Source organism: Polyodon spathula, chromosome 14, assembly GCF_017654505.1.
Source record: "Polyodon spathula isolate WHYD16114869_AA chromosome 14, ASM1765450v1, whole genome shotgun sequence".
Taxonomy (NCBI): Eukaryota; Metazoa; Chordata; class Actinopteri; order Acipenseriformes; family Polyodontidae; genus Polyodon; species Polyodon spathula.
In genome coordinates this window covers 27,773,964-27,801,119 of record NC_054547.1, presented here as the reverse complement: position 1 = coordinate 27,801,119, position 27,156 = coordinate 27,773,964, and the positions used below count along the sequence as shown (strand labels likewise).

At 36.2% G+C, this 27,156-nt stretch overlaps 1 protein-coding gene across 5 annotated transcripts in view; it reads right to left on the bottom strand.

Moving 5' to 3' along the window:
• pld1a (phospholipase D1a) overlaps positions 1-27,156 on the bottom strand; it is a 58,826-nt gene that overhangs the window by 9,714 nt on the left and 21,956 nt on the right. For 3 of the 5 annotated variants that reach the window (XM_041271487.1, XM_041271489.1, XM_041271488.1), the window contains exons 3-21: positions 25,876-26,048; positions 25,359-25,504; positions 24,603-24,711; positions 24,309-24,374; positions 23,714-23,772; positions 22,592-22,684; positions 21,790-21,942; positions 21,023-21,172; positions 20,555-20,638; positions 18,997-19,078; positions 16,956-17,066; positions 16,272-16,463; positions 14,982-15,201; positions 13,956-14,063; positions 10,461-10,589; positions 8,594-8,712; positions 7,995-8,108; positions 7,206-7,316; positions 6,234-6,322 (exon numbers count right to left, since the gene is read on the bottom strand). In XM_041271487.1, coding sequence (XP_041127421.1) covers positions 6,234-6,322; positions 7,206-7,316; positions 7,995-8,108; positions 8,594-8,712; positions 10,461-10,589; positions 13,956-14,063; positions 14,982-15,201; positions 16,272-16,463; positions 16,956-17,066; positions 18,997-19,078; positions 20,555-20,638; positions 21,023-21,172; positions 21,790-21,942; positions 22,592-22,684; positions 23,714-23,772; positions 24,309-24,374; positions 24,603-24,711; positions 25,359-25,504; positions 25,876-26,048 — 2,308 coding nt within the window. The remainder of the gene's footprint in view (positions 1-6,233; positions 6,323-7,205; positions 7,317-7,994; positions 8,109-8,593; positions 8,713-10,460; positions 10,590-13,955; positions 14,064-14,981; positions 15,202-16,271; positions 16,464-16,955; positions 17,067-18,996; positions 19,079-20,554; positions 20,639-21,022; positions 21,173-21,789; positions 21,943-22,591; positions 22,685-23,713; positions 23,773-24,308; positions 24,375-24,602; positions 24,712-25,358; positions 25,505-25,875; positions 26,049-27,156) is intronic. The other 2 variants (XM_041271491.1, XM_041271490.1) reach the window with 2 other exon arrangements.

The following is a 27,156-nucleotide window of genomic DNA, read 5'->3' as shown; positions in this document are numbered from 1 at the left end:
AAACATGAGAAGTACAGTGGCTCTCAAAAGTATTCAACCCCCTTGGACTTTTCCACATTTTATTGTGTTACAACAAGGAATCAAAATGGATTTAATTGGGAGTTTTTGCTATTGTTCAACACAAAAAAGTCCATAATGTCAAAGTGAAAAATGAAATCTGCAAATTGTTCTAAATTAATTACAAATATAAAACAGAAAATAACTGACTGCATAAGTATTTACCCCTTTTGCTATGACACACCTAAATAAGCTCTGGTGCAACCAATGTCTTTAGAAGTCACATAATTAGTTGAATGGAGTCCCCCTGTGTGCAATTAGGGTGGTTCACATGATTTCAGGTTAAATACACCTGTCTCTGGGAGGTCCCACAGGTGGTTAGTACATTTCCTAACAAAAACTACAGCATGAAGACGAAGGAACATTCAAAGCAAATCCGGAATAAGGTTCTTCAAAAGCACCAATCAGGGGTAGGATATATGAACATTTCCAAGGCATTGGCTATCCCCGGAGCATAGTAAAGTCCATTATTAAGAAATGGAGAGAATATGGCAAAACTGTGAATCTGTCTAGAACAGGCCATCCTCAAAAGTTACGTATCCGGGCCAGAAGGGCACTAGTCAGGGAGGCCACCAAGAAGCCTATGGCAACTCTAAAGGAGTTACAGTCTTCCACGACTGAGCTAGGAGACACTGCATATGGAGGATATGTCCTGGAGTGGCCCAGTCAAAGACCGGACCTCAATCCAATTGAGAATATGTGGAAAGAGTTGAAAATTGCTGTTCACCGCAGGTCCCCATATAACTTGACAGAGCTTGAGCAATTTTGCAAAGAAGAATGGGCAAAAACTGCAGTGTCCAGATGTGCAAAGCTGGTAGAGACTTATCCAAATAGACTCACGGCTGCAATTACTGCCAAAGGTGCCTCTACCAAATATTGACTCAAGGGGGTGAATACTTATGCAATCAATTATTTTCTGTTTTGTATTTGTAATTAATTTGTAGATTTCATTTTTCACTTTGACATTATGGTCTTTTTTTGTGTTGATCAGTGGCAAAAAATCCTAATTAAATCCATTTTGATTCCATGCTGTAACAAAATAAAATGTGGAAAATTCCAAGGGGGTTGAATACTTTTGAGAGCCACTGTAGGTTATATTCAGCGAGTACCGGATACAGTATACTATATAGCTCTTCCAATGATGTTTGTTCAGCCATATTTTACTGGAAAATGGTTTATACTGTATGTTTCTGGTGGTTTAATTACAGATAAAACCACTACAGTGAGTTAACTTAGCACCTTCGGTGTCACGGAAGCATTGTCTGCATTACTGCATATGTATTTGAAGAACACGTAAAACAGAGAACTTTTTAACCAGATACAATAAAATCAGTCTTTACGGTGGTCACCTGCTTTTACTACCCAGTAAATCAGAAAGGGTTTTGTAAACGGTAATATGGTGAATGTTTAATTCAGATTTCACTTCCTTCCATTTTCTTTCAGTCAAGGAAAGACAGTCATTCCACACTTTCATTTTTTTTGTTGTTTTTACGTGAGGCTTATGTTTGTCATATACATTTTTTATTTTATATTTTTTTTAAACATTCTCCTCACTATTTTATGGCGTTTGGAATCATTACTATTTCATTTGGTTATCCCAATACTGAACTATTAAAATTTTTTATCAAAATCTACCTTTTGTGCTTGTCTGAAGTAGTGTCGGGATTAAAAAGCCTTTCTTGTTTCATTCAAATGTGACAGCGTGATCTTTAAAGTCTACTAGCTACATCTCTATGTATGTGGGGCTGGCAGAGTTGAAAGGTAACATTATCACATAGTCTGTAACCAAACAAAGTTATAATGCAGTTACTTCTAACATACAGAGGTGCCATCAGCTATCTTTCAAGAAATAGGCTGTACAGTAATACATCATTTTTCCATTTAAATTTGCAGTTCCACACTCCAGTGCTTCAAATACCACGGTTCTGTCAACTTTCGCACAATTGTAATAATCATGGCATTTTCAAAGCTCTTAATCTGTAGCTCACAGAAGCATGAACAAGACACATATGGTCCTGTTCTGTTAGAGCTGGGCTGGCACCATTTTTGTAAAAAAATAAAAGGAAACAGCATATGGAAGACTGTGGAATCCATTTGTTTCTGATGTGTATTCACTGGCGCTAATTTACCAGAGGAAAAACATCAAATGCAGGTTCAAGTCTGAGTCACTATCATTTCAGTCTGAGTCCAAGTCCTTGAAACCAACTCAAATCAATTTTCAGCAAGTGGCAGCAGTGGAGGAACACTTTACCTAACAAACTGTTTTTGATATCCTTCAGGAAAAAGGCACAAATAATAAAAAATAAAAATACAAAAAAAAAAAAAAAATAATTCGATTTATTTTTTCTAGCTAGATTATTCTAAATTTGCATGCCTTCTTCAACTTGTCTGTCACTATCTTCTTTTCTTTTGGAATTGGAATACTGTTTGAATGTACCTGAAGTTTATAGATAAGCTTCCAGTTCAAGTTTGTGTATGTTGTTTTTCACTTTGATAGAAGCCGTGATCTGGACTACAGAGCTGGTGTAGTGTTAGAAAGTGGTACATCACCAGAATGTGGTATGCAAACCAAAAATTGACTCATGTAATGGTAGAAAGTGGTACTAGGTCAGATTGCAAGTTGCTTTGGTAGAGGTGCAATCAACTGCGATCTGATTGGTGTTTTCCTATTGTCCAAAAGAGGTACATTTACCATTAATCATGTATAATTTTTTTGCAAACTTAAACTAGCAACAGACAATTAATTTCTCTAAAAAGAAAAAGCACAGAGTTGCACAAGTAAACAAAAATGTACAAGACCCAATGTATTGCATATGATAAATATTTGCATACTGTTTTCTTAATGGAACAAAAATCTGATTACATTAAAAACAATGTAAAACAACTGGAAAATATGATATATTCAATTAATAAAATAAAAAATACCGAAAACAGCATAAAGTACCATATTTGAATGCCGCTTCCCTGCTTTTTTAGGGGAAGGTGTTTAGGCATGCGCGAGCAAGCACAGTGCGCCGAGTACCACCACACACGTAAGAAATCAAAGATACTTTCACCTCTGATATAGCATCTACTTTGACTTCAATTCAAAATCTGCCAATCTGATTTAGACATTGCCAGAACCGTATATATACTGTGTTCTTAAATAGTAAACTTAATATTATTTTTATTATTTGTTTTGCAAAACAGAAACGTTATGTTTCACTCATTGCATTTGCACTTTTATTAAGTCTGTAATACAATGATGCACTTATGAGATTGTGCTTCAGTTCATTTGATTTCAGATCACAATTTATTTTATCTTTTCCCTTCTACACAAGAAAAATTGTGTTATGTATTTCCCAGTGGCGGCTGGTGGCCAAAATTTGTGGGTGTTCACACCTCAGATACAGGTGAGAGGGTGGGATCCAGGGGGCCAACCACAGCGGTAGAAGCACTGTCCAGCCTGACGCGGCTATCAACAAGATTAAAGAAATAATAATATAAAATATTATATAAATAACAATAAAATAATAGAAATATACGGTATGGTATATTTAATAACTGATTACCCTAAACAAGCAGTAGTGGTCAGTAAATTAACAAAACTAAATAAATAAATAAACATTGTTGAACACAGGAAGATATTACTGAGCTTAAATAAGTTGAAGCACTGCTGAAGAGCAGCAGCTTCGGGAGAAAAAAGGGAGAGACGGCGCAAAATAATGGCAGATTAAAACTGTGAAAAGAACAAAGTTGAACAAATAAGACATATAACATTAATTTAAAGTTAGACGAAGTTATACAAAGATAATTAGACTTGTGAATTTTATTTTAATATTTAAACAGCGTAAATGTTTTCTGTCTTTCCTCAAAGAAATACACCATGTAAGACTAAGAGTCGAAGTCGTGCTGCTCACATTTACAGCCTTTGTTGTTTTTTTGGCGCATGTGCCTTGATTGCCTGATCACCGTTTGGTTGCGCTCCATCCATCCAGACATTTTTAATCCAATCATAGCCAGTCCTGGCTGATGACTGGCTGCTCATGCGCACGGTGGATTTGGGCACTGGCATTTCTGAGCCATCACAGCCCGGCTTCAGCCCATTAAACAGATGGGATGAACGACATTGTTGATGTGACGGTGTCACTTGAGAGAGGGAAATGAAACGCACATCACCCAGAATAAGTTAAGGGAAGCGCAATTCATTAATAAGAGACTGGGGGTTTCAGCGAACACTGTTAACTGGCCGTCCCTGGTATTTCCTCTTTGTAGGTTCACAATGGGGCAAAAACATGAAGTTCACACAGCCAGATTTCAAGGTTGACGCTGCACAGCGTATTGTTAATACGTTTTTCCTGCATCCATAATAAATCATTTTCATTTCGGTAAATTAAATGGTATTAAGTTACTCTCATTCTTTTTTTTTTTGCTATCAATCAGTTCTTCTGTCCGATCAGTCTGATATATCTGCCTGTTTGACGGTAAGCAATTTTCAACTGAATTTGCCAGGTGAATTCATTGACGTTTCTTGCAACAGTGATGGCGTGTGCTGGGAATGAGTGGAGATTAGAAGCAAAGCACAGAACATTTAATCACACTGCGACTTTCTGATATGAATTAAGAAGCTCTAAAAGTATGATCATAACTTACATGATTATTATTTTTCATTCGTTTTTGTATTCAGTATACTCAATTACATTACGTATTTTTCAAGAATGCAGTTTTAGAAATGTATTCATACAGTGCTTAAAACACTTAGAACACGGTTTAAAGTAGTAAAGAAAAATAAGTACTTACTTGTTTACCATGCTCACACAATTTATTCCTTATAAACTGGGTCCTGCGTTTTACGCAACCTGTTTTTTTTCAGTTGTAATTCAACTGTTATCCTCTAGATGTCCCTGCAGCCACTCCAGTTATAGTAATCAAATTCACAATTAAGAAATCAACAGATTACACTTTGACTAATTAGAAAAATAAAAGCTAATTATGATGAGTATAAATAATGAATATAAATGGTAACTGAATAAAATGCTGCGTTAAAAGAAATCGAGGAATGGAGTCAAAGACATTGCAATCAAAAAGCATTTAATTGAGCGAGCACACGCAACAATAGCCACCTGGTGTTCTTTACACCGATGGGTATAATTAATTTTGCACAACTTGCAATTTATCTTTGGACCACAGTCGAAAGTCAACAACAGACCAACATTTATCAGAAAAACAGAAAATGTCAGCTATGAGACAGCGTCTTCCAGTAAAAATCATAAGGGGAACGAAAATTATGAACAACGACAAGATGTTTTTTTTATTTGACAGAGGCGTTTGTTTGCGCTAATATTCCTCTGGAAAAAATTGATAATCCCAAACTATGTGCATTTCTGAACAAACATGTAATAAATGTATGAGCAATTCCTACAGCAGGTCAACTGAGAAGGGAATATCTACCCCAAACTGCTGAGTTGCACAAGATGAAAATTGTACAACTGGTAAAGATGTCTGACAGTGTTTCTATAGTTACTGACGAGTCTAAAAATGCAAAAGATCAGTATGTTTTACACATTTTGTTTGTTCTACAAGGACTATCGAATACCTTCGAACTGAAAGTTATGAGCAGATACAGTTAATTTGCACTCTGTGAATTACTCATCGAAATGTTTAAACGCATATGAAGTTCATTTTAATAATGTGACTGGATTTGTCTCTGATAATGCCAGTTACATGATACAGTGGCACTCTTCGAGGTTTACTACCAAATTCAGTACATTTAACTTGTAATGCCCACATAATAGCCCTTGCCAGCAATATCTGGGCAAATAATTTTCCGAAAGCAGACAAGCTGGTTGGAACCATTAAAAAAAATTGTTTAAACATTGCCTAAGCAGAAAACTACATTTTAAAGACCACCTGACAGAAGCAGTCCAACAAGAAGGCTGTACCCATAAAGTTGCCACCCGAGCCATGTATAAAATGATGGGGCACTTGGTATTCTGCTGCTGAATATCATTCCAAATATACATCCCTTTTTACTCGTGCTTCATGGAAGAGAAAATGCACATTTCACCAAACACTGTAGTGTTAAAGGACCTCCAAAAATTGCTTAAAGATGTGCAAAGTTTGAAATCTCAACTCTCCCTAATTGTGATGCAATCCCATTTTTTCTAGCGACAATATTTAAAAACATAAATGAATACCTGTAAGCTTTGAGGATCCTAGCAGCAATAGTGTCGCCAATCCTGTTGAAAACGTACCGGTTATCAGTACAGCTGATGAAAAACTGGTTCTAAAAAGGGACAGGAAACAACTGATAAAATATCAAACTGACACAAAGATTTGGGGCTAGATTTACTAAACGTTTTCAATAGAGAAAATGAAAAAATAATGTCATCTGAATTTCATTCTTTGTCTGTATTTTTATCCATTTTTACCACTAAAAAAAGGTATTTTTTATTTCAGTATTTAACCCATCCGTAGGCTAGGTTGGACTGTTAACAGCATGACCAAAATGCCATTGCTCATCTCATACATGAAAAGAAAACAAAAAACTGCTTAAATTTTGCTCAAAGATGTGTTATGCTGTCACAATCGTATTATTCCATTTTTTTTTTTTTTAATTGTGACTCCTGTTATGCAATTTTACACAAGTATAGAAATACCAAATATAATTAAATGACAAATGGTTAGACTACAAGTCTTTCTCAATGTCTTATGTTGAAATGAGTTTTGGTTCACATTCTTATATCTCTGTGTAATGTAACTCCACCGCCAAGTGATAAAGTGTGAACATCTCTTAACAGTCCTGTTAAGAGGAATGCTCATCTGCTGATTTTGTATGTATCAGACAGTAACCTTGCACAGATGTGAACAGGTCCGCTGCTACTAGGTTAAGTTGGTCACATAAGCAAAAGAAATGGAATACAAGTAAAATGTATGCAGGTAAGTGAAAGATAGAATTTCAGAGGAGAGCAAATAAAAGGTAGCCAAAAGAGAAACAAGAAAAGGGTAAGATGAGAGGTGTTTTGTTTTTTTGATTTCTTAAGTGGAAAATATTTTCTGGTACAATAGTAATATTGTTTTTCCATAGTACCACAGTAGAATGTGTAACCAGTTTCGATAGCCCCAGCAACTAAATCTGCTTTCCGCGTATTTCCTAGTGTAGAGCATACCTCAATGTAGATATAGTGTTTGCTGTTCTCGATTACATGAACGTAGGCATTGTGGATCGATTCTTCATGGTACTTGATACCTGCTGACCAATCCGCAGCTGAGCGCAATACCTGGAAATGAAGTATTGTTATACGAGGAGGAAAATACTTAACTCGGCGCCTACCGTTGATGCCAGTGGTACCATTAGGACTCACGGCACAGCAATGACCAGCTATAATGTACAACTCTTAATGTTCTGAAACTCTTACAAAGGAAATCTGTACAAGCTGAACATGACTTGAATGTGGTGCCATATACCAAGGACAGTCTGGCAGTGGTAATGATAGTAAATCCGAGTTGACCATCTTAATAGTTCCTGTTTATTGTGTGACATGGTTTAAACTTGATAGATATCTAGGTAATGTTACCTCAGTGTTTGAGTTACAGTAATATCTATAACTTCAGTCATTAAGGAGACAAGTACTTGCACAAGCACAAAATTATATTTCTCTCCAGAATATACAAATATATGTACATATAACAATGTCCATGGAACCTGCTGTTTAAAGGAAAGATTATCTGTTGTAGAAATGACAAACCAAGGTTACAGAAGTAGACCCAGGTTTTGAAAAATGCCTTCATCAGTTTTACAGACAAATTGTTTGCTTTTTTTTTTTTTTTACCTCAGAATCCACGACTAAATTATTGATGAATATATGCACTTTAATTATGGAAGAACAGATACAATGTATACTCTCACTGTTTGGTATATATACTGAAGTGACTGTGCCCATCACTGTAAAACCCACCTGTACTTTAGCTTTTACACAGTCTGGAACCTGATACCTCAAATCATTTGCTGTGGTATGGGATTTCGGCAAAAGGTATGGATAGGAGAGGGATCTGTACTTCGGCTTCATAATCTGTTAAAAAAAATCATTAAGATTTTGGGCACAAGATAATCCTTTGATAATAATTTTCTACACTCACTGGCCAGAAAAAATAAGACTATTACAGACTTTTGCCCAGTTAGTGTATGTAATCTATAGAGAGTAAACATACATACATACATATATATATATATATATATATATATATATATATATATATATATATATATATATATATATATATATATATAGAGGAGAGAGAGAGAGAGAGAGAGAGAGAGAGAGAGAGAGAGAGAGAGAGAGAGAGAGAGAGAGAGAGAGAGAGAGAGAAAACTTGTTTTATATAGTCTCTTCTAGTTTAAGTACTTAATACCTGACCTGCATTTGTTTGTATCCAATACAGGAATCAAGGAGCGTGCAGCCTGTGATAAATATGCATACTTTCACAATGACAGTTACTCATGTTATAAATGTCACTGCACAGTGCTGTTTAAAAAACAAACAAACAAACAACTAACTTTTGTAAAGTTCCAGCGCTGTATAAAGTGCCTTGCTACATCTCGGGCTGCTTTCCCATGTACCACTGAACCAATGTCATGCCAAGGCATTCGTGGTGTGGTATACCGGTCTATAAAATCTGTGAAGACAAACATGAGCTATGTTAGACTTTAAAATGCCAACAAAGACCTTTAAGCGAAAACCACGACCATTGGTCAACACAGACAGAACACCTTTGTAAAACATAGCATGTTGTATTAGCCACAGTTGTAAAGATAACAATGGAATGCAATAATATCATGAGAGGTCATGAGAAAAAGACTTTTTTTCAGCTGCAGCCTAGAATGAACTAACTCTGGACAATAACTGTAGATAAAGCATTCTGTATTGGAAGCCACACTGTTACTAGAACTCATAGCAATTCTATAACCAAGAAGCAGGATATACTTGTTCAATAAATGTTTTGCTGTAACTACAATACCAATCTGTAGCACACTGTGGACAATCACAAGCTGTATTAAAGAAACTATGATCATTAATGTAAGTAGCTCTTTCCAGGAGGGGTGTGTGAACTCACTTCACTAAGGCTACGTACACAAATAGGCTAAATGCGGTTGTGAGTTCACCTTTAGCTCTTAATATGGCTTGTATACACACACACAGTTTGGTTACAAAGGGCAGCGGCATTTTCACGGGATGTCTGGCAGGGACGGACTGCTAACAAATTGCCCAAGTCAAACCAACAATAACAAACAAACCACAGTGTAAACTAAACACAGCATACATTCAAATCATCCAATATATTTATTTTAAATAATAATACCACACACCACCAACCATTAATTCAATACACCAGTTCAAAATAAAACAATACATTTGAAAATTACACAGCATAGTTTAAAGAGTACATCGCTTCAAGTTACATTTTCTATTTTGTTTACTGGCTTTTGCCTTTTTATGATGTTTGCAATAAACATGCTCTCATTCCTGTCACTCAAAATCTACATATATTTTGTTATTTTACAGATCTCTTCAGTTCAGTTTGTCTGCCACAGACATTTATACCCAGGCTAGATCAGCCAAAGAGTCTTCACTGCTTAATGAAAAGCAGACCAGTATTTTAAGATGTAGCCTTCGTACTGTGCTGTGGAATGACTTTTATAAACAAATATCCATGCAGGGGTGGGTTTTGACAGTTGCATTACTACACTTGTAATTAGTATATCTATTTCATATTACTTGATATTTAGCACTTTATTTTCTCACTTTTATTTTAAACAACAAAGATAAAAAAAAAAAAAAAAAAAAAAAAAAAAAAAAAAATAAACACCTAGCTCTTCCGAGCACTTACTATACATTTATGCAGGTTCCCTGACTAATATGCAGGACGGCTAACATGTTTACCTGGCATAAACTACAAAAACACACAATACCTTCTTTTTCTTTATTTAACTGTTTCTCCTTTAGCCAGACTGCTCCTCTGTTAGCCTGTTTTCAGCTGCAGCCTAGAATGAACTAACTCTGGACAATAACTGTAGATAAAGCATTCTGTATTGGAAGCCACACTGTTATTATTAATGGATAATTAAGAGTTATCACTGACAAAGGTCATGTTGCTTTCCTTCTGTTCCCGAGAACAGCCGCTGCAGTTACTATTATTGAGGTGTACTTGCTGTTAATGCAAAGCTTGTTTCAACATCGTCTTTATTACATTTTCTTTAAATTCTCAAATTAATAAATCAATACTCGGGTACTGAAACCCGACCCGACCCGGTTCGTGTAATTTAAAACCCAACGGGTACCCGGAGACACACACACATTCATTTCAAGGTGAATTCACACATTTGAAACTAATACCGAGTGTTTCGCTTGTGGGTGACTACTTACCATCAAAAGGTTTATCAAGCTGGACCCAGTCCTTGAAGACAAAATTGCAGTAGTCCTTCCCGTGCCAGAAGCGAGTGTTTCCTTGAAGCTCTCCAACTTCAGTATGTTGATTTCCTATTGAGATGCTATCTGAACAACACAGCACACACATAGAATATTAGAATCAGCTTTCCACACCTTAAAGTGTTAAGCCTGGTCTTGCGGCTGTTAGAACATGTACAGGCCTTTCAATACATGGGAGCTCTTGAAAAGTGTAAGAGCCCTGCGTTTCTATCAGCCCTCAGACAGCTAGCTTCTCAAAACAAACACATATTTTACACACAGTAAAATATTGCTTGGCATGTGTTTTCCTAACATTTACCCAACAAAAGTGCGCTGTGTTACACAATTTCAATTAAAACAGTCCTAGACAAATCCTCAAGGCTTTAGTATACATTTATTTGAAATAGCAAAGAAGTGAGCAATACAGCAACACAAAATGTCTAACTGAACACCTAGGCACAAACAGTTTCAGGCTTACAAATATTATTCAGTATTCTTTTATGGAAATAAACAGTTTTAATTCCAAATGTGTCTAGGCCAAGTGCCTCATTAACGACTGTCAACACTAAAAAGAACCTAGAAGAATAGATTTCTATCAGTACCATGCTGGCTGAGCTCCTATCATTCATAGCAGCTAGACAAGTTGCTAGCTGAGCTTATGCAGGTTTATTAACCCTTCACATAAAAGCCACATGCAGTAAGTACGTGTAAAGCAATGCAGACAGCACAGCCAGTCCTTCAACTTGGCAAACGCATATTACATAAGAGGGATGGCCGCCCCTTGTTTTGTATTGTACTGTACACAGCTTATTATTCATACACCTTGTCATGAAAGGATGCACACACAGGTCTCACTTCCACCACAGTCAACATATTCAGAAAGCAACATGCAACATGCAAGAGCATCCATTGATATCCCAAGCAAGCCCACAGAACCGTCCACACTTATATCAGCAATAACCGTACAGTGAGAGATGACTAAATCCCACAATGTATTGCCAACAGGGTTAGTATCTGCAAAATGAACAGGGTGACCTTATTTTTAGATTATTCCTTGAAATAGTGCTGTTAGTGAGTTAGTCTTAAGGGCGAGTGTTAAAGATGATTCTACTGGCACTACTGGAGTAGCACACTTTGCCAACAATGCTAGTTTATCACTATTTCTCCTCATTACCATAACAAATATGTGTTCCATGAAAGCTAGTGAGCAGGTCTGCTTACACGTGAAACCTTTAGTGCTCTTTAAACACCTTATTGACCAGAACTAAAGGCAAGATTAGAATATTTAGCGATTTAAAAAGGTCAGCGTCATTGCAAATGTGAATTATAATGTGCAATAGTGACTGGCTGGCTTTTATTTTTTGCCTAGCTTAATCGCCCTTGTGTTTTTGACTCATCAATCATTTGTATTTATCCATGATTTTAAATTGTCATGCTGTGGCAATGAATGCTAATCATCAATATGAACATTATTATTTTACCACGGTGAAACCTGTCAACAGCAAATACACATTACTCCTAAACCAATGTGTGTGGTGCTACAAGCGACAAGGTGACAAAAGCTACGTTTGCAAGCCCACAGATGTAGCCATAATGTCAGACTTTCCCATACTTAAGAATTCTTTAATTCTCATCTTTAATTTTTACAGGGAGTATTTGTGAAGTGCAGGATTGATTAGGGAAGGCAGAATTTTATATTTCTACAAGCGTAATAACACATTCAGGGTTCTCCCCAAGCATTTTCAGCCCGATAACCCGTCCTGCAGATGCTACTGTGCCTTTAAACAATAAGGATTGACTGCGCTTCTAGCACACTAGATCACTTGCGGGTTGCTGGGTGAAAAAAATAAAAAAAAGTCTTTACTAACATTTAACCAATCAGAGAGATGAAGGGGCGGGTTTTCTGTGTTAAGTAATTCAAGAGGCTAAAATGTTAAAAGTGATTGCTAAACAAATAACTAATTATTTTCACAGCAAAAAGTGACAATGAATGCAGAGTTTTCAAAATAAGCCATCGATCAACACAATCTACCGCCTAATACTATATTTGTGCCGGCTACTTTATAAAAAAATAAATATTAAGATTATTTTGGGGTGTTATCAGTCCATTAAGTGACATATTATTGTACTGTAAGGTGATATATCATACATAATAGCTATACATATGTAAAAAAAGCATATTCCTTTTTTGTTGTGATATCATAACAATATGTACCCAGGTGCTTGAGACAGATAGTGGGGGTTCATATATAGAGGCTGTACGCCTTAAAGAAGAAAGACATGATGGGATATCAGCTAAACACTCGTCAGCTAACATACAAACTCTTATGTGCAGAGGTGCTGGATTGTTTCACTTTGGTTTCATGCAACAGTTATGATGGAGGCCAAATGCATGCGAGTACTGCTAAAATGAACAGCTGCATTTAAAAAAATGTAGAACAGCAAAAAACAAAAATAACCGTGCATTAACAAAATACCCTGAACTTAACATAAAGAAAACTATTTAAATTAAGAAATAAGCTCAATAATTAAGCTAAAAAGGAAGTGAAAAGGTTAATTTTTTTTTTTGTAAACTCCAATAACCCGACGTTATCTTTCCCCAGTCAAATCCTAGTGCCTAAATAAGCATGGTAATATACCATAATAAAAAAAAAAGTCATGAAAAAGAAAATGTAGAACATAAAAAAGCACAACCCGATATAGTCAACGAAAGACAACACATTATTCAAATTCTTTGTTGTATTATATATTTAATATTTATTATATATATATTTATTATAAGTTTATTTTTCCGTTAAAAGTGCTCCCAACTATAATGTTCTGCCGCCTGGCTGTACAGAATTCCTAGGAGAACCCTAAAAGTCCATGAGGTTTTTAAGACAAGAGACAAAACATTTTGTGTAAGACTGAATGTGACAACCTCTACGAGGATTCACACAGTCTCTGAAGAAGAAGAAAATAGCACTGCAAATTAATAGGGGTTCACTGTAGCCAATTCAGTGACCTTTCCTATAAACAAATGTATTTCTGTGTGAACTCAAAGAAACTATCTGAGACACTTATTCTTCAGGCCCTTAGAAGTCAGCTGTGGCCTGAACGCATTCAAAAGAACTAGTTACAAATACTGCATTAAGGATGTACGGTAAATTCTAAGCCTTAAAAAGAAAAACTTATATTCCCTCTCAACACAGTTCAATGCACTAGATCCACCACTTCTGAAGTTCTGCTGAAAGTAGGTCTCTCTGCTGGTCCTGCTCAATTCAAAAACTTTATAATAATGTTTCCTACAGGATTCCCCAAAATATCACCTCTCACTGTGACTTTGCTGAGACAAATACAGTGTAGTACACTGAAAGCCAAAGGACAGGAGAGAACACAAACGCTGGGAGCAGACGTGGTGATGTCACCCCTCCTCCTGGTTCCGTGGCACAGACAGTGGAGCAGTTCACTCACCATCCTGGGACCGAGAAAGCCCCTGTCCAGGTTCCCGGTGGAATATCTTCAGATGGGTTTTTTTACCTGGTATTAAATTCTCCTCACTTTTTGAATCCTGAAACCAACCTGCAGAGAGTTTACTTATTTCAAATCTGATCACTCACCGACACAGACGCCCCATATATTTTATTCATGTGAAAGCCTATGCCTAAATCCTTATACAATACATTGCTGACTTGCCTTAAAGGTGTACAGTATATGAATAATGTGGTGTTCACACCTACCAATATTGTGTTCTATGTAACTAACTAATAAGATGATAAACATGCTGTATCACAATATGCTTTTTTTTTTTAAACACAATTTCTTACCTGCATTAGCTTAATATTCTTCCCAGTCATTTTCAGCAAGACAAAATTATATAATTTTCAAATATTTTAAGCTTGAACCTACCAAGAAACAGCTCCTTTCTGCACTTAACCACAGGAATACATTTGAATTAATTAACAGCTTTTAAAAAGTGCACAAAATATGTTTTAAAAAAATGTAAATGCTTAGATCTGTATCACAATTGTTGTTATTTTGTTCTTTTTATTCTATAAGAATAAAAAAGTGAATGAACAGAGGAAACCAAATACTTCCATAATGTTGCAACAGCAATACATCAAAGGAGATAAAAAAAAAATATGTTTAGTTGGTGCCAGGAAACTTTGACGTCATTCATTTTATAAACTGCAAGTATGGAAAAATAAGTAGAAGCACAGCAGGTAAATTAATTCAAACAACCAGCTCAGGAGAAATCCCAGGCTAAAGTTTTGCAACCACAAAATATGAAATCCTGTTTTAGGTCACAGCCATATACTTTATAACAGTACTTCTTATTAGAATGTAGACCTATATGGAATCCATTTAATATAAGGCTGATGTCAGTATTTAATTCCAATGTTATGAGAAACAGTGTTTCACATTGACTCCAGGTCACATGCAGCTCAAGATCTGGCTCGCTGTGTGTGCAGTTTACAATAACAGGTCACAAGGACTTACTTCCTTCACTGCTGTCGATGCTGCTGATGCTGTCTCCATGATGCAGGTGGTGTTTGTAGAGTTGTTTGTGGAGGCTGAACCTGGGGTATCTTCTTGAGCGACCGACTCCTTTCAATTTGGTTAAGTCTGCAGCTTTTGCGTCGCCCCCGGTTTTCTGACCAATGCCATTGTTGTGTGGCATGCTCTCTTCTCCTGGACCTTTGGTGCTCTCGTCTGACAGCTGGTAGATTAGAAGACAACACATATGAGGAATGAGGTTTGTAACAGGTGGAGGGTGGGCACAAACAAATTCACAGTTCCCATGCGAGTGGCTTTGGTCCTAATTCAATTAACTTTTAAGCTGTATGTGGAAAAATATTAATTCATGCATTAGTTGTGGCAAATGTATTCTTATGATTCGATTTAGACATCTATGAAACAAAAAAAAAATTCTCCACATCCACTTTGTTCATTGCATACCTTTTTATATTTTCTTTAAAAGCTTTTCCCCCCAGTTAAAAGGTAATTGATTTGGGCCCATGTGACAGAGAGTGAATGAATCCAAGACAACAATCTTCCTCCTGACCTGTGAGGGCACTGTGTAACAGGAACAGTGTGCCCCGGACTGGATGGTTGGGCAGTTAATTCCATGGTCAGTTGGAAGTTTGCTATCCAGGAAGGGGGTGGAGCTACAATATCAGAAGTTATCGCCCTAATACGGTAGGCAATGTGTCAGTTATGGATTCGAGGAGACGTGATTGCACTCACTACCGAAGGGGGCGAGACTGAAGGTATATCAGGGGTTGTAGCCAAGCGATCTGCTCCTTATGGTTATGGACTGACCATGAGGAGTAAAAGAAACCATGAGTGTTTAGCGTTGTACTATTTGTCTATTAACTATTCTTGTTCGTCACTGTAGAAGGCTAAGATCCGGGAGCTGTCGCTCTTAAAGCAGCATCAAACCCAGACTTTAAAAGCCATAAATAAAGCTTTATTATTTACCATTGAACCGTTGTTGGAATGTTGTTTCTAAGCAAAGCATCACCTCTACACCTGTGCACTACAAAGCACTTTGCCACAGCCCATAATAACTGTACAACTGTTTATATTTTAGTTATTTATTTTTACCAACAGTCTGAACTCATACACATCACTAATCTAGTTCAGTACAAGTGCAGTATCAGGAATGTACTATATTTTTTTCAATATTCAATGTTACCAAGATCATATTTTGTTGTGTTATAATATAAGAGTCTCTTCAGGATAACACAGTTCTATTATAATGCTATTATATTCTTTAAGGGCGCTTACTAGGCAGCTGGCAGTTGATACAGCCCGTGTGACGCTCCCCACGTCTGTCAATCTGTGTTCTCTGTCATCCCATCTCCCGTAGGCCAGGTCAATCCCACCTAAAAACGCGATGGATTGGTCGATAACAACCAGCTTCTCATGGTGGGCCCACAGATACACAGTGGAGGAGACATGGTCAGGGTGCCTCATTACCTTCAAACAGCAAGACAGACTGATTAAACAGTATCCCTCAGCACAGTGTAGCAAACTGGACAGTATTACTGTATGATAAGTGCAGTTCTCCAAAACTAACATATTGCTGCCTTCGTCTGTGATTCAGAAAGCAAACTGTATCAGCTGTTCAATACCAGCTTGTAATGAGACGGGTAACGAATTTATACAAATGTTTCGACTAATGTTGTCAGCATACTTGAATCAGTTTAAGTTTGACCTCTGTTACACGACAACTAATTGAAAATCTTTTTTATGTCAGCATTGCACAGGATACATTCAAAATACCTTAATAAATGTATTTAAAATACAGTTTTAACTGTATAGAATAATGCAGCTTTTTCAGCATTTAACTAAGTACAGCTTGAGACCAATAGGTACATAACCTGTACCCATTCTCCAGTAAAAAAAAAAAATAAATTAGACCATTCCTGGAAACACATCCATGAATTTGTTTGCAGTTCAGCCGTTTACCTTGATGTTGGGATGAAGGCGTATTAGTGTCCTCTTGCTGTACTCACTGTTGATTCCCAAAGCGAGCTCCACCTCTTTGTACAACATCACAAAAATCTTCACACCTTGTTGCTGAAAAAAACAAACAATACAAGGTATGTCAACTACAACAAATGCCTGTCCACAGCTTCAGAAACACTGGAACAACGGTTCACAAGATATACTGTTGGGCCTCATTCACTAAACGGCGGTACATGACCAGAATTACCGCGTGGCAGGGAGAAGCCACACCCGTGCGCAAAAATTAAACAGAGGTGTTTCTACTCACTAATCTAATTATATGCACAAATAAAGTAAGCTAAGTGATGCATTTGCAAGTTGTTACAACGCGTGAGGTTTATACACACTATTATAGCACTGTAACGGCCCTGGTGATAGCATCATCCTGGACAAGGTGTTTATCTTGTCGTTTGTTTGTTAAATCTTGTTTGATGTTGTGTATTGTAAGGGTATGGGAATGCCATTAGTTAGTGTGTGTGTACGCGTATGGTGGGCAGACCCACCCCCAAGGATATAAGTGTGGGGAGGGGGGGGGAGCCGTGAGCAGGAAAAGGCAAGCAGATTTAAGAGCGAGTGGTTGTTCATGAGGGACAAAGTAATAGGCTGAAAGTGAGGGCCTGGTCTGTGAAGCAGTAGAAAGCACCCCGAAGTCTGGAGTGTGCAGCGAAGAAGGAAGTGTGAGAGGAAGTAGAGAGAGCAGGAAAAACAGAGAGAAAGTGAGATTCAATTAATAAACTACAAGTTTGGAATCCCATCTGGTCTCCCTGAGTCCTGTTTCACATGCAGATGCGACGAGAGCGTTACAGTATATATAAGGGTGCTCGAAAGAGAAGTACTGTTCTGAGTTTGTCACAATGACAGCAACCAAGGAGGGCAGAGTGAAGAATCTAAAGTTTACAGACCATTTGTATTGTATTTATGACTGCACCTCAACTCGCACTCTGTGTACATTCATTTATTGAACATTTACAGTTTACTTTGTATATTTTAAAGCATTTTAAAGCATAATATACTATATATATATATATATATATATATATATATATATATATATATATATATATATATATATATATTATATATATATATATATATATATATATATATTGACATTTAAGTAGGCTATTCTTAAAAATATACAAAATAAACTGTAAATGTTCAATAAATGAATATATGAATATAAATATATATATTAACATAGCCAAAAGTGTTGCATGTACACCTGCCTTGTAATCTTCATATATCCCAGACTGTCTGAGGATGTACGAGTACATTATAACTCGATAACTCGAGCTGCTATTGAAACAGCAGACAAAACAGATTTTTTTCAAAAATAACCTTGAATGACAAATTCAGCAATATTTTCAGGAAAAATGTTAACTGCAAACCTTAAAATGACAAAACCAAAGCTGTTGTGATTTTCTTTATAAAAGTGAGTGCCTTAACTACTATACAGAAATGCTAGGGTATAGAGCCTACAACCTCATCTTCCTGATAGAATCTCAATCCATAACGACAGCGTATCACACTGCCCATTTCACTTCTATTATTAAACATAATTTGATCCATGGCCAAAAGCACTCCCTAAGCTAACTTAAAGTCCACCACATTGTTATTCAATGAAAAAATATATCATGTCATTTAATAATATAGTATATTATTAATGATAATTTGATCTTACACTTCATAAAAACATAGCCCATCAAAAGACAGTAACACATTTAATGATACATAATGACCTTTAAAATACAAGGCCATAGAGGACAGCTTTTGTTCCGCTGGACTGTGTCTTAGCTTCTCTGTCAGAATTCTAAACCCTGTCCAGCACAATCAGCCGTGTGTTACTGCACTGAGATTCTGCAATCTATTACAGGGCAAGGTGATGTAAAACTGCAAGTCTGCCCAGTGGCACTGGAACCATTTTCAAAGTGGGGGTGCTGAAAGTGCCCTTGAGTCTGCCAAACAAAATGGGGGCTTCCAATGAGAACCTTGTCCTACTTACAGCTTTGCGTTTAAGAATGTAGTCTAACCTCCAGCGGTTACCCTCTACAATTGGTCTCTTGAGAAAAATCTCTGGGCTCAGCCTGCAAAGATAAATACAAATGACTGATTAAGTAAATATAGACATATCATTTTAACACCTGTAGTGGACCAGTGCTAGCCACTAATCTTGCTCAATGACTGACAACAATATTTATATTAAAAAAAAAACCATCAAACAAAACAAACAAAAAAACACTAATTTACTTGGATAGCACGAGTCATATTTCATTATTTCCCTTTTTAAATGACATTGAATTTCAGATAAAAAGCTAATCTAATAAGTAAAAATTATCTAGAAATAGATTTATTTGGATTGTGTTTAACTATGCAAATCTCCAGTTAGATATAATGATATCAATAATGTCCTTATCTTAGTTGTTAGAAATATCTGTTGAAAATTCTAACTTTTAGAAAAAATAAAAAATAATTATTGCAAATATCTGAGCAGTTGTAACCTTAGACAGGAACTGCTTAATAAAACAAAAACACATTGGAAATGTGAAAAAACAGCAAGTTATCACAAGTGCCCAGCCATTTACAGTGGAGACATCAAAAACACCAGCCAAGTTTCAAGAAACCATTGGGGCTACCTTGCCCAGCACAAAGCAAATAGGCCCAACAGTAAAACCGATGGGGGCCAAGGTTGCACCAACTGTTTCTACTAACTTGGCTTGTGTTTTTGATGCAAGTTCAATACACTTTTATTGTGCCTGAAAAACACAAGCCAAGTTAGTGAACTGAACAGACAACAAGTCCTGCAACAAAGCAATTGTCCAGGTCATTACAATATATTTTTTAATTTGAAAGTAAAAATATATGAAAAGCATGATGACCTTTATGTACAAAAAGCTTCGCTAATATACAATTGAACAAGAACTGCAGAGTATTTATTTTCATTTCATACAGTATTAAATGGCACTGTTTATATATGATAGTGCAAAATAAATAAATACATATCAAGATAGAGAAAGAAAGAAATGTCTATGTATTGATTTATGTACTCATTTATTTAAATATTTATGAATGTATTTATTTATGTTTTCCATAGTATATTTCCATGTTGACAAAACAAGTTAATTGTCAACTATAATATACATATGCAAGGATAAAAAACCTGCAAAAAAAACAGGAGAAAAAGAAGGACACTTTTACCTTTCTTTGGCGACTTATTTTTCTTACTGTTTCTTTTATTTTACCTAAGGGTGTTGGGAACTACAAATCAGAAGTGAAATGGTGCTTTTGGCTGATTTGCTTTTGCTGCACCAACACCCTGAAAACACATAAACTATCCTTGCTGTATGGAGTCTGGCAGGACTCGCTGATAACTTGGCACGAGGAACTACTGTTCCTCTCAATATTTCTCTGCCAACTGAAGCAGAGTCCCCTGGTCTGTAACAAACATCTACACCTTCTGTTTCATCTTGTTTTTGTTTTGTAATCACTTCAGTGCAAGCTCTGTAATATGTCAAAGACCATACATTAGGAAGCTATTAAATGAACGGTAGCGTGCTACTCACCACCAGTCAGTGATGAAGATTTCTTCTCTGGCTTCTTCTAGAGCATTCGCTACATCTTGCATGTAAATACTTGAATTGACATACCTGGAAAACAAATTGAGACAAACTAAGCTCTGGAGTCTTGCTGTTCACCTTCAATCCCTACTAAAAAGTCAATGTAACAATATTCTACTGGTAATGACTGCATCATTTCAGTAAGTTCATGTTTTCATTTTCTAGCAATTCTGCACTGGTTTAATATTTCAATGACCTCTGTGTGGCCTGGACTTTAATTTATTTTTCGTTACAACTGGAATCACTTTAGTGGTATCGTACTATCCCCAGTGTACATCAGTCACAAAACCACCATGCAGTTCAGCTTGAAAGTTGGAGCTGGATGGCAGAGGTAGATCAGAATTCAGGACTTATGAGGACACCACTGTCCTTCCCTTTCCATGCAGAATCTAAATTCACAAAATGAAAATTTACCATTTTGCCAGAGTGTTTTCTTGTTCTCTTGCAAAGGACCCAAATCTGTGATCTTGCAAAAAGGCTTTGCCATGTTTATGAATATGATCTTCAAGGGCCTGACCCCACCACCGGGCATGACGATAGCTGGCACACTTCACAATCAATGACCTGGGTTAAGAAAATAGAAATGTGTGCATGACATTGTTTTCGTTGTTTGATTTATCCTTCAGTATCCTATATCACACAGTAAAACCAAAAAGATTTAGGTAATTTTGCTTGACATTAAATATATATGTACAGCGTATTAGAATAAGCTTACTATAAATACTTCTTAAACCTGAATAGTATTTACAGACACTGGTTGACACAGCTAAGGCTTTTATTAGGCCTGACTATTAATGTTCTCCGTGTAGGAGAAGTGAGAGAATATTTTTAATCATCTAACAATATTATTCAATTTCAAGATTAACGTTAATGCAGTGCTATTGTATTCAGTGTCTGTATTGTATTCAGTGACAACCATACACACACAGTAAAACACAAGCACTATTATATTTATTTTGTCAAAGTAAAAAATAAATAAAAAAGGAATCGCCTATTGTAAATCTAGAAATAAACTTAATTTAATTTTAGGGCTTTTCAGTAACAAGAAAAAGGTTTAATCTGTGATTCTGAAATGCAGATGGTTGTTAAAGAAGGTACAACCATCAACCACTTATTTTTGTGGTCAATCATTGCATTAGGTCACAAATTGGAGGGGGGGGGAGGGGGAAATCACTTTTTACCTGGACAGACTGTCAATGCGAACTCCATATTTAGTCTCTGTGTCCCTGAGGCCCATCTTTACACAAAACGCCTTATCCACCAGCATGACAAATAAAATGGCTCCCGAGTCTGGATTCATGTACATTATGAACGAGTCTTTAACAACTAACCACCTGAAAATGCAGTTCACCCTTTGCATCATTATATGTCACATAAACAGTAGCTTATTTAGTTGTGAAGGTCTTTACAAACAGTAACAATAACAATTGTACAATTCAATGAAAAATACAAAATCCTCTGGAAACAAACTGATAAATGCTAAGATTATTGGGTTATACTACAAATGCTTATACTACAATATAAGTGACATTGGTTGGCAGGTGTGTCCTTATCGCCCAAGACTGCCAAAAGCATTTATGTTTCACAAGAAGTCTAAAGCTGATTACTTTTTTTAGCTGTTCTGGAGAACTTTGTTGCAGATCCTCCAAACCCCTAAAAGAATTATAGGCTGTAATTCCATGCAATAAGATGAATAAGATGAATACTGTAGGTCGTAGAAGCCATGTGCAATACACTCTTTAATCTTTTAGCAAGTGCCAATGCTTATTATCCTCTGCACTTTTTGAACTTTGTTTATATGGAAAACAAATCTGAAGCCTTTTGGAATTTCACTGCACTGTGTGAGGCATAAAAGCCAAGCCCTGAGAGTATTCTAGAAATGTACAAGATGACAGAACCACTGTTTACTGAATATATCTTAAGTCAAGAAGTATTCATAAACTGGGTTTAATTATGCCCAAAAACACACACAAACACACAAACCTTTTTGACCAGCGGTAACAGATTTCACTCCGACCACAACAGTTCAGGCCAGGGATCCGGTGACCCCCTGAGCGTTTCATTATCATCCCCTCCCTGGAAATATATAAATACACACATATACATATATATATATATATATATATATATATATATATATATATATATATATATATATATATATATATATATATATATATAAACAAGGAAACAGAAGTTACACAACAACAACGGATACTTTGTGGTTTACATTTAGTACCATTTACTTTGCCCAACAGCTTTTTTATAAGCTACTTACTGTAAGAGATTTTCATTTTCAGATACAATATTTTCATATTAACTTTATGTAGTGTACTCTCCAAGCACCATAAAAAACAACTCTACTGTAACTAATTAAACAGTTTTAGTGTCTTACTGTATAAGGAAACAATTGTTACAAAAGCATATTGGGGAATACTGAATACTGGGACCGGTTCACTGGTCTGTTTTGTCCTTCACCAAACACACAAATAGCATCTACTATGGAAAACTGGATTCATCTTAAACAGGCAACCCTGACATTACAGAAATGTTTGACAAATCCCATGAGGATACCACTATAAAATCACAGTATTTCACCTTGAGGAAAATCTAGAAACGCCATTAGCACAACACAGCATCAACAGCAACCATCATAGTGGATTTCGAAAAGATGCTGTTTTGTGGTCCTGTTCTGTAGCACACTGGCACTGCAATGAAATACCAGTGTGCACTTATTGATACCACTAACACCATATGGCAAAATGTGAAAATGATACAGCCACTGCATTGTCATTGTCGTGCCCCTGCTTTGTCATTGAATATCCTTGGTAAGCAGTTTTCACTTCACTTCTTCCAGCTGGCTGTGAACGTGCAGTTGTAGATGTACTAGTTCTACTAAATTGCCAGATTTGTGTACATTAGTTGGCTACAGATGAGAAACAGGACTTTCTAGCTCTGGATGTTCTCAATAGAGCTCAAATCCTAAACAACATTAACTTAGTAGCAATCATTAACGTTTCCCAGCACTGGTTTTTGTTTTGATGAGCTACTGTAACCATTTAAAACAACATAAAATAATAATCAAAATAAAAGTGTTGTCCTCACAAGCCCTTTGGTCCCAACTCGTGAATGAAGGACATCTGACTGACATCAATAAACTCCAACTAAAAAAAAAAAAATTAAAATAATTAATTGACGTTAATACAGTATAAAAGAACAATTCCCCTTCTATATTGGTGGCTATGTTTTCATTTTTTTTTTTTATTTCTGGTTTTCAAACATTCATAGTTCTTTACAGACTGTGAAGCACACATACAAGCCCATTGAGTTTTTCATGTCTCTCAAAACATTTCTAATTTATCTGAATCCCTTATCCCTTTGCTAGAAGAGAAAACACAAAATACAAATTGAAAGTTAATTGTTTCTTTGACAAATACACTGCTTTCAGTTGAATTGTATAATGTATATATTAGTGGATAGAGGATGTAGTCATGACAAGTTTTAAGGAAGCCTGTTTTAACCATTTGTGCAAAAATACATAACATAGAAAAAACATCTGGAATTTTAACATCAAAACAGATCAAAATAAAATGGATTATTTTATGTCATACTTGCATTAATGTAATACCAACTCAAGCTAATTTACATTCAAAAAATAATTCAATGAACCTATGGCTTAAGACTGTACTTAACTACTTACTGTAGCGTGGTAGTTTCTGTACATAGATGTTTTTAACAACTTATTCAGATAGTCTTCAAGTTGTTTCTGAAAGAAAAGTAAAGTAAAAACATTACACACAACCCTTACATTCTGAAACAAGTAAAACTAAAATGTATTTGCTAAAATATAACACATTTAAATAAAAAATAAAATAAAATAAAAAATACGCAGGACTTTATATCTTATAAAAAAAAAAAAAGTCCTACGCAGGAGACACTTTTTTTAAATTTTATTTAATTGGCACTAGGATGCTTCAGTAGAATGATGACCTACCCTTCTACTGGAGAACTGCTCCTCTCGGACCAGGTTCTCACCGCCGCGAGGCAGGCTGGGCATCTGTTGGACTTCATCTCTCTTAATGGTCTTCCTTCTTACAGTGTGACTGAAAAAGTTTCAGGGTAATATAGTTATGGTATGCCAGATTTGCACAATTAAACAGGTCTGTCAAAAAATATATATGTTTTCCAATATCAGATTGGGATCTTAAAATCCAATCTGCAAACAAACAGCAACTACACCTTTAGAAATTCCTTCTCGTGCTTTGAATAGTGCAATTCATTATCAGTCTTTTATGCCAACATGTGCTATTTTTATGAAGGTGTTGCACCCATCTCCATCAGAGGAAGTTAGGAAGTTGGATTTCTTCCAGTCCTCTATCCTAAAACATTATTGCTGTGGTGAATGCGAAAACTAAACTTGATATGTCACCAAATGTTAAACACAATCTCCAATGATAAAATCATCTTTCAGATTGCATTTGTGTATAATCTGATAAACTATGGATTTACATACGTTTTAATAATGTGAACTTATAAAGCCGTGACAGGAAAAACACACAATAAGAATATTTTATAAAATAGATTACTATGTCTTTTTGGGATTATATTTAACAAAAAAAACACAAAATAATTATTGTTTTAAATGGCAATATGAAAATCGTTTTAATGTTGGCAAAGTAGCTTTCACAGTAGAGTTATAAATTGCCATGCCATGCTCTTTGTAGCTGTTTCCAGCAATTATGTGAATTACCTTCTTGTAGGCATAGGAATTCTCATGAAAGTCTTGTATGTCATCAGCTCTCGGTGGAGCTCGTGAAAGTGTTTTTCTTTCCTTTTCACTCGCCAGGTAAAGCCCCCATGCTTCAGTTCAATTGTGAAGACACCAGCATGTTTTACCTGCAAACAGCACATCATGGCAAAGTTTAAGAATCACTTTAATGCAAGCAAATACTGTATACAGTACTTGGGGGGAATGGCAATGTTCTGTAGTTTTCCCTGTTGTCAGTTCTGTTAGTACAAACTTAGTGAAATATTATTTTTCTAGAAATTATTATTATTCTACCAGTATTTTTTTAACTCAAAAAGTTCTTTATCTTTGATTTACTTGTTTTTTCCCCCTTTGAAACAATAATGCAAATGATTAAAAAGAGCTTAAGAATCTAGATCAAGGCTTTATTCCAAACTTCAAAATCATACATTCTGAGATATACATAGAGAGTAAATACATTTTGCCTAATGCTTTATGAAGCTTGGAAAAGCCTTCTGACCTTTGATGTGAGCCTTTGTTGCGTTGAAGAAACCCGCTCATGTTGTGCAATGATATCGCGTTCTACTTCCAGAACTTTTGCTGTAACATGGACATCCTTGAGGTAAACCTGGATATCTGTTTCCTTAAACCCCTTTGTTTTGTAAATGGCAGAGAAAGGAATTCGAGCATTCACTGAAACATAGATACATGATGTGTTAGACCAGCAGTCTATAGCACATTGCAATGCACTTCAAGAAAGACTAAAGGAAATATTTCTAATCCCTTGACAGGTCTGTTAACTGCAGATTAATCAAAAACCTGGTAGCTCCACAGTCTGTCTCACTTCTGATATGCCACAGGATTCAATGTCATTGAACAGCAGGGTGTGAAATAACTGACGGCACCAGTGGCAATTGCCGAAGTGCCCAAGCTGCTTGTTCCAATGCCTCCCGAAATTTAAAAAAACTTACACCTAAAGTTACCTGTGGGCGAGCCCATCAATGCTGTCAGTGTCCCTCAGCACCAGCACATCTGATCAGGGTTGCCAGATTTCTGACAGAAAAATAGCGAACTCGTTCTTGAAAACAAGACCGAACAAGACCAAAAGAAGCGCAACCCGTGTTAGAATATTGGCATTTATGCAAATTCTAAAACGCGACTCTCAAATTCCAACTGCGACTCTCAAAAAGACAGGCCCAATCCCGCTTATTGCAAGCAGACTGGGCATCTCTGCATCTGATCTACATCCCATTCACAAACTTGCTCCGCGTCAGCTGGCCCATTCTGTCACAATTAAATTGAATTTTGTCTAATCTCATCCTGCGAGAAAATTAGTCATTATCATAATGTATTATTGTTGCCATTCTTTTTACTCTGCACCACCCGACACTAAGCCATGAGAAGGACGTACTATTGGTTAATGGCGGGCAAACAGAGGGAGGAACGCCGTTATGTTCACTAAGCTCAATATGACCGCGCGCCCAGGATTTTTCAATCACACGTATTCACTGGCAATGTGACTGATTTTTAGTCTGAACCCCGTGCCAACTCAAAAATGTTTAAAAAGAAATAAGGAAGAAGAGCTGTCTAAAATCGGCAGCTAAGTGTTCTAGAATTGAACTAATGTTCAGGTAAGCAATGGGTGCACAACAATTTGTCAATGTCAATTTACAGTTGTCAAGTACTGCGAAAGGACGAGATTAGACAGAATGAAATTGAACTGTGACAGAAGTGGCTTAATATTGCAATATACATTCTAACCCCTTATTCTTCAGTGTATACATTATTAATTTATATAGAC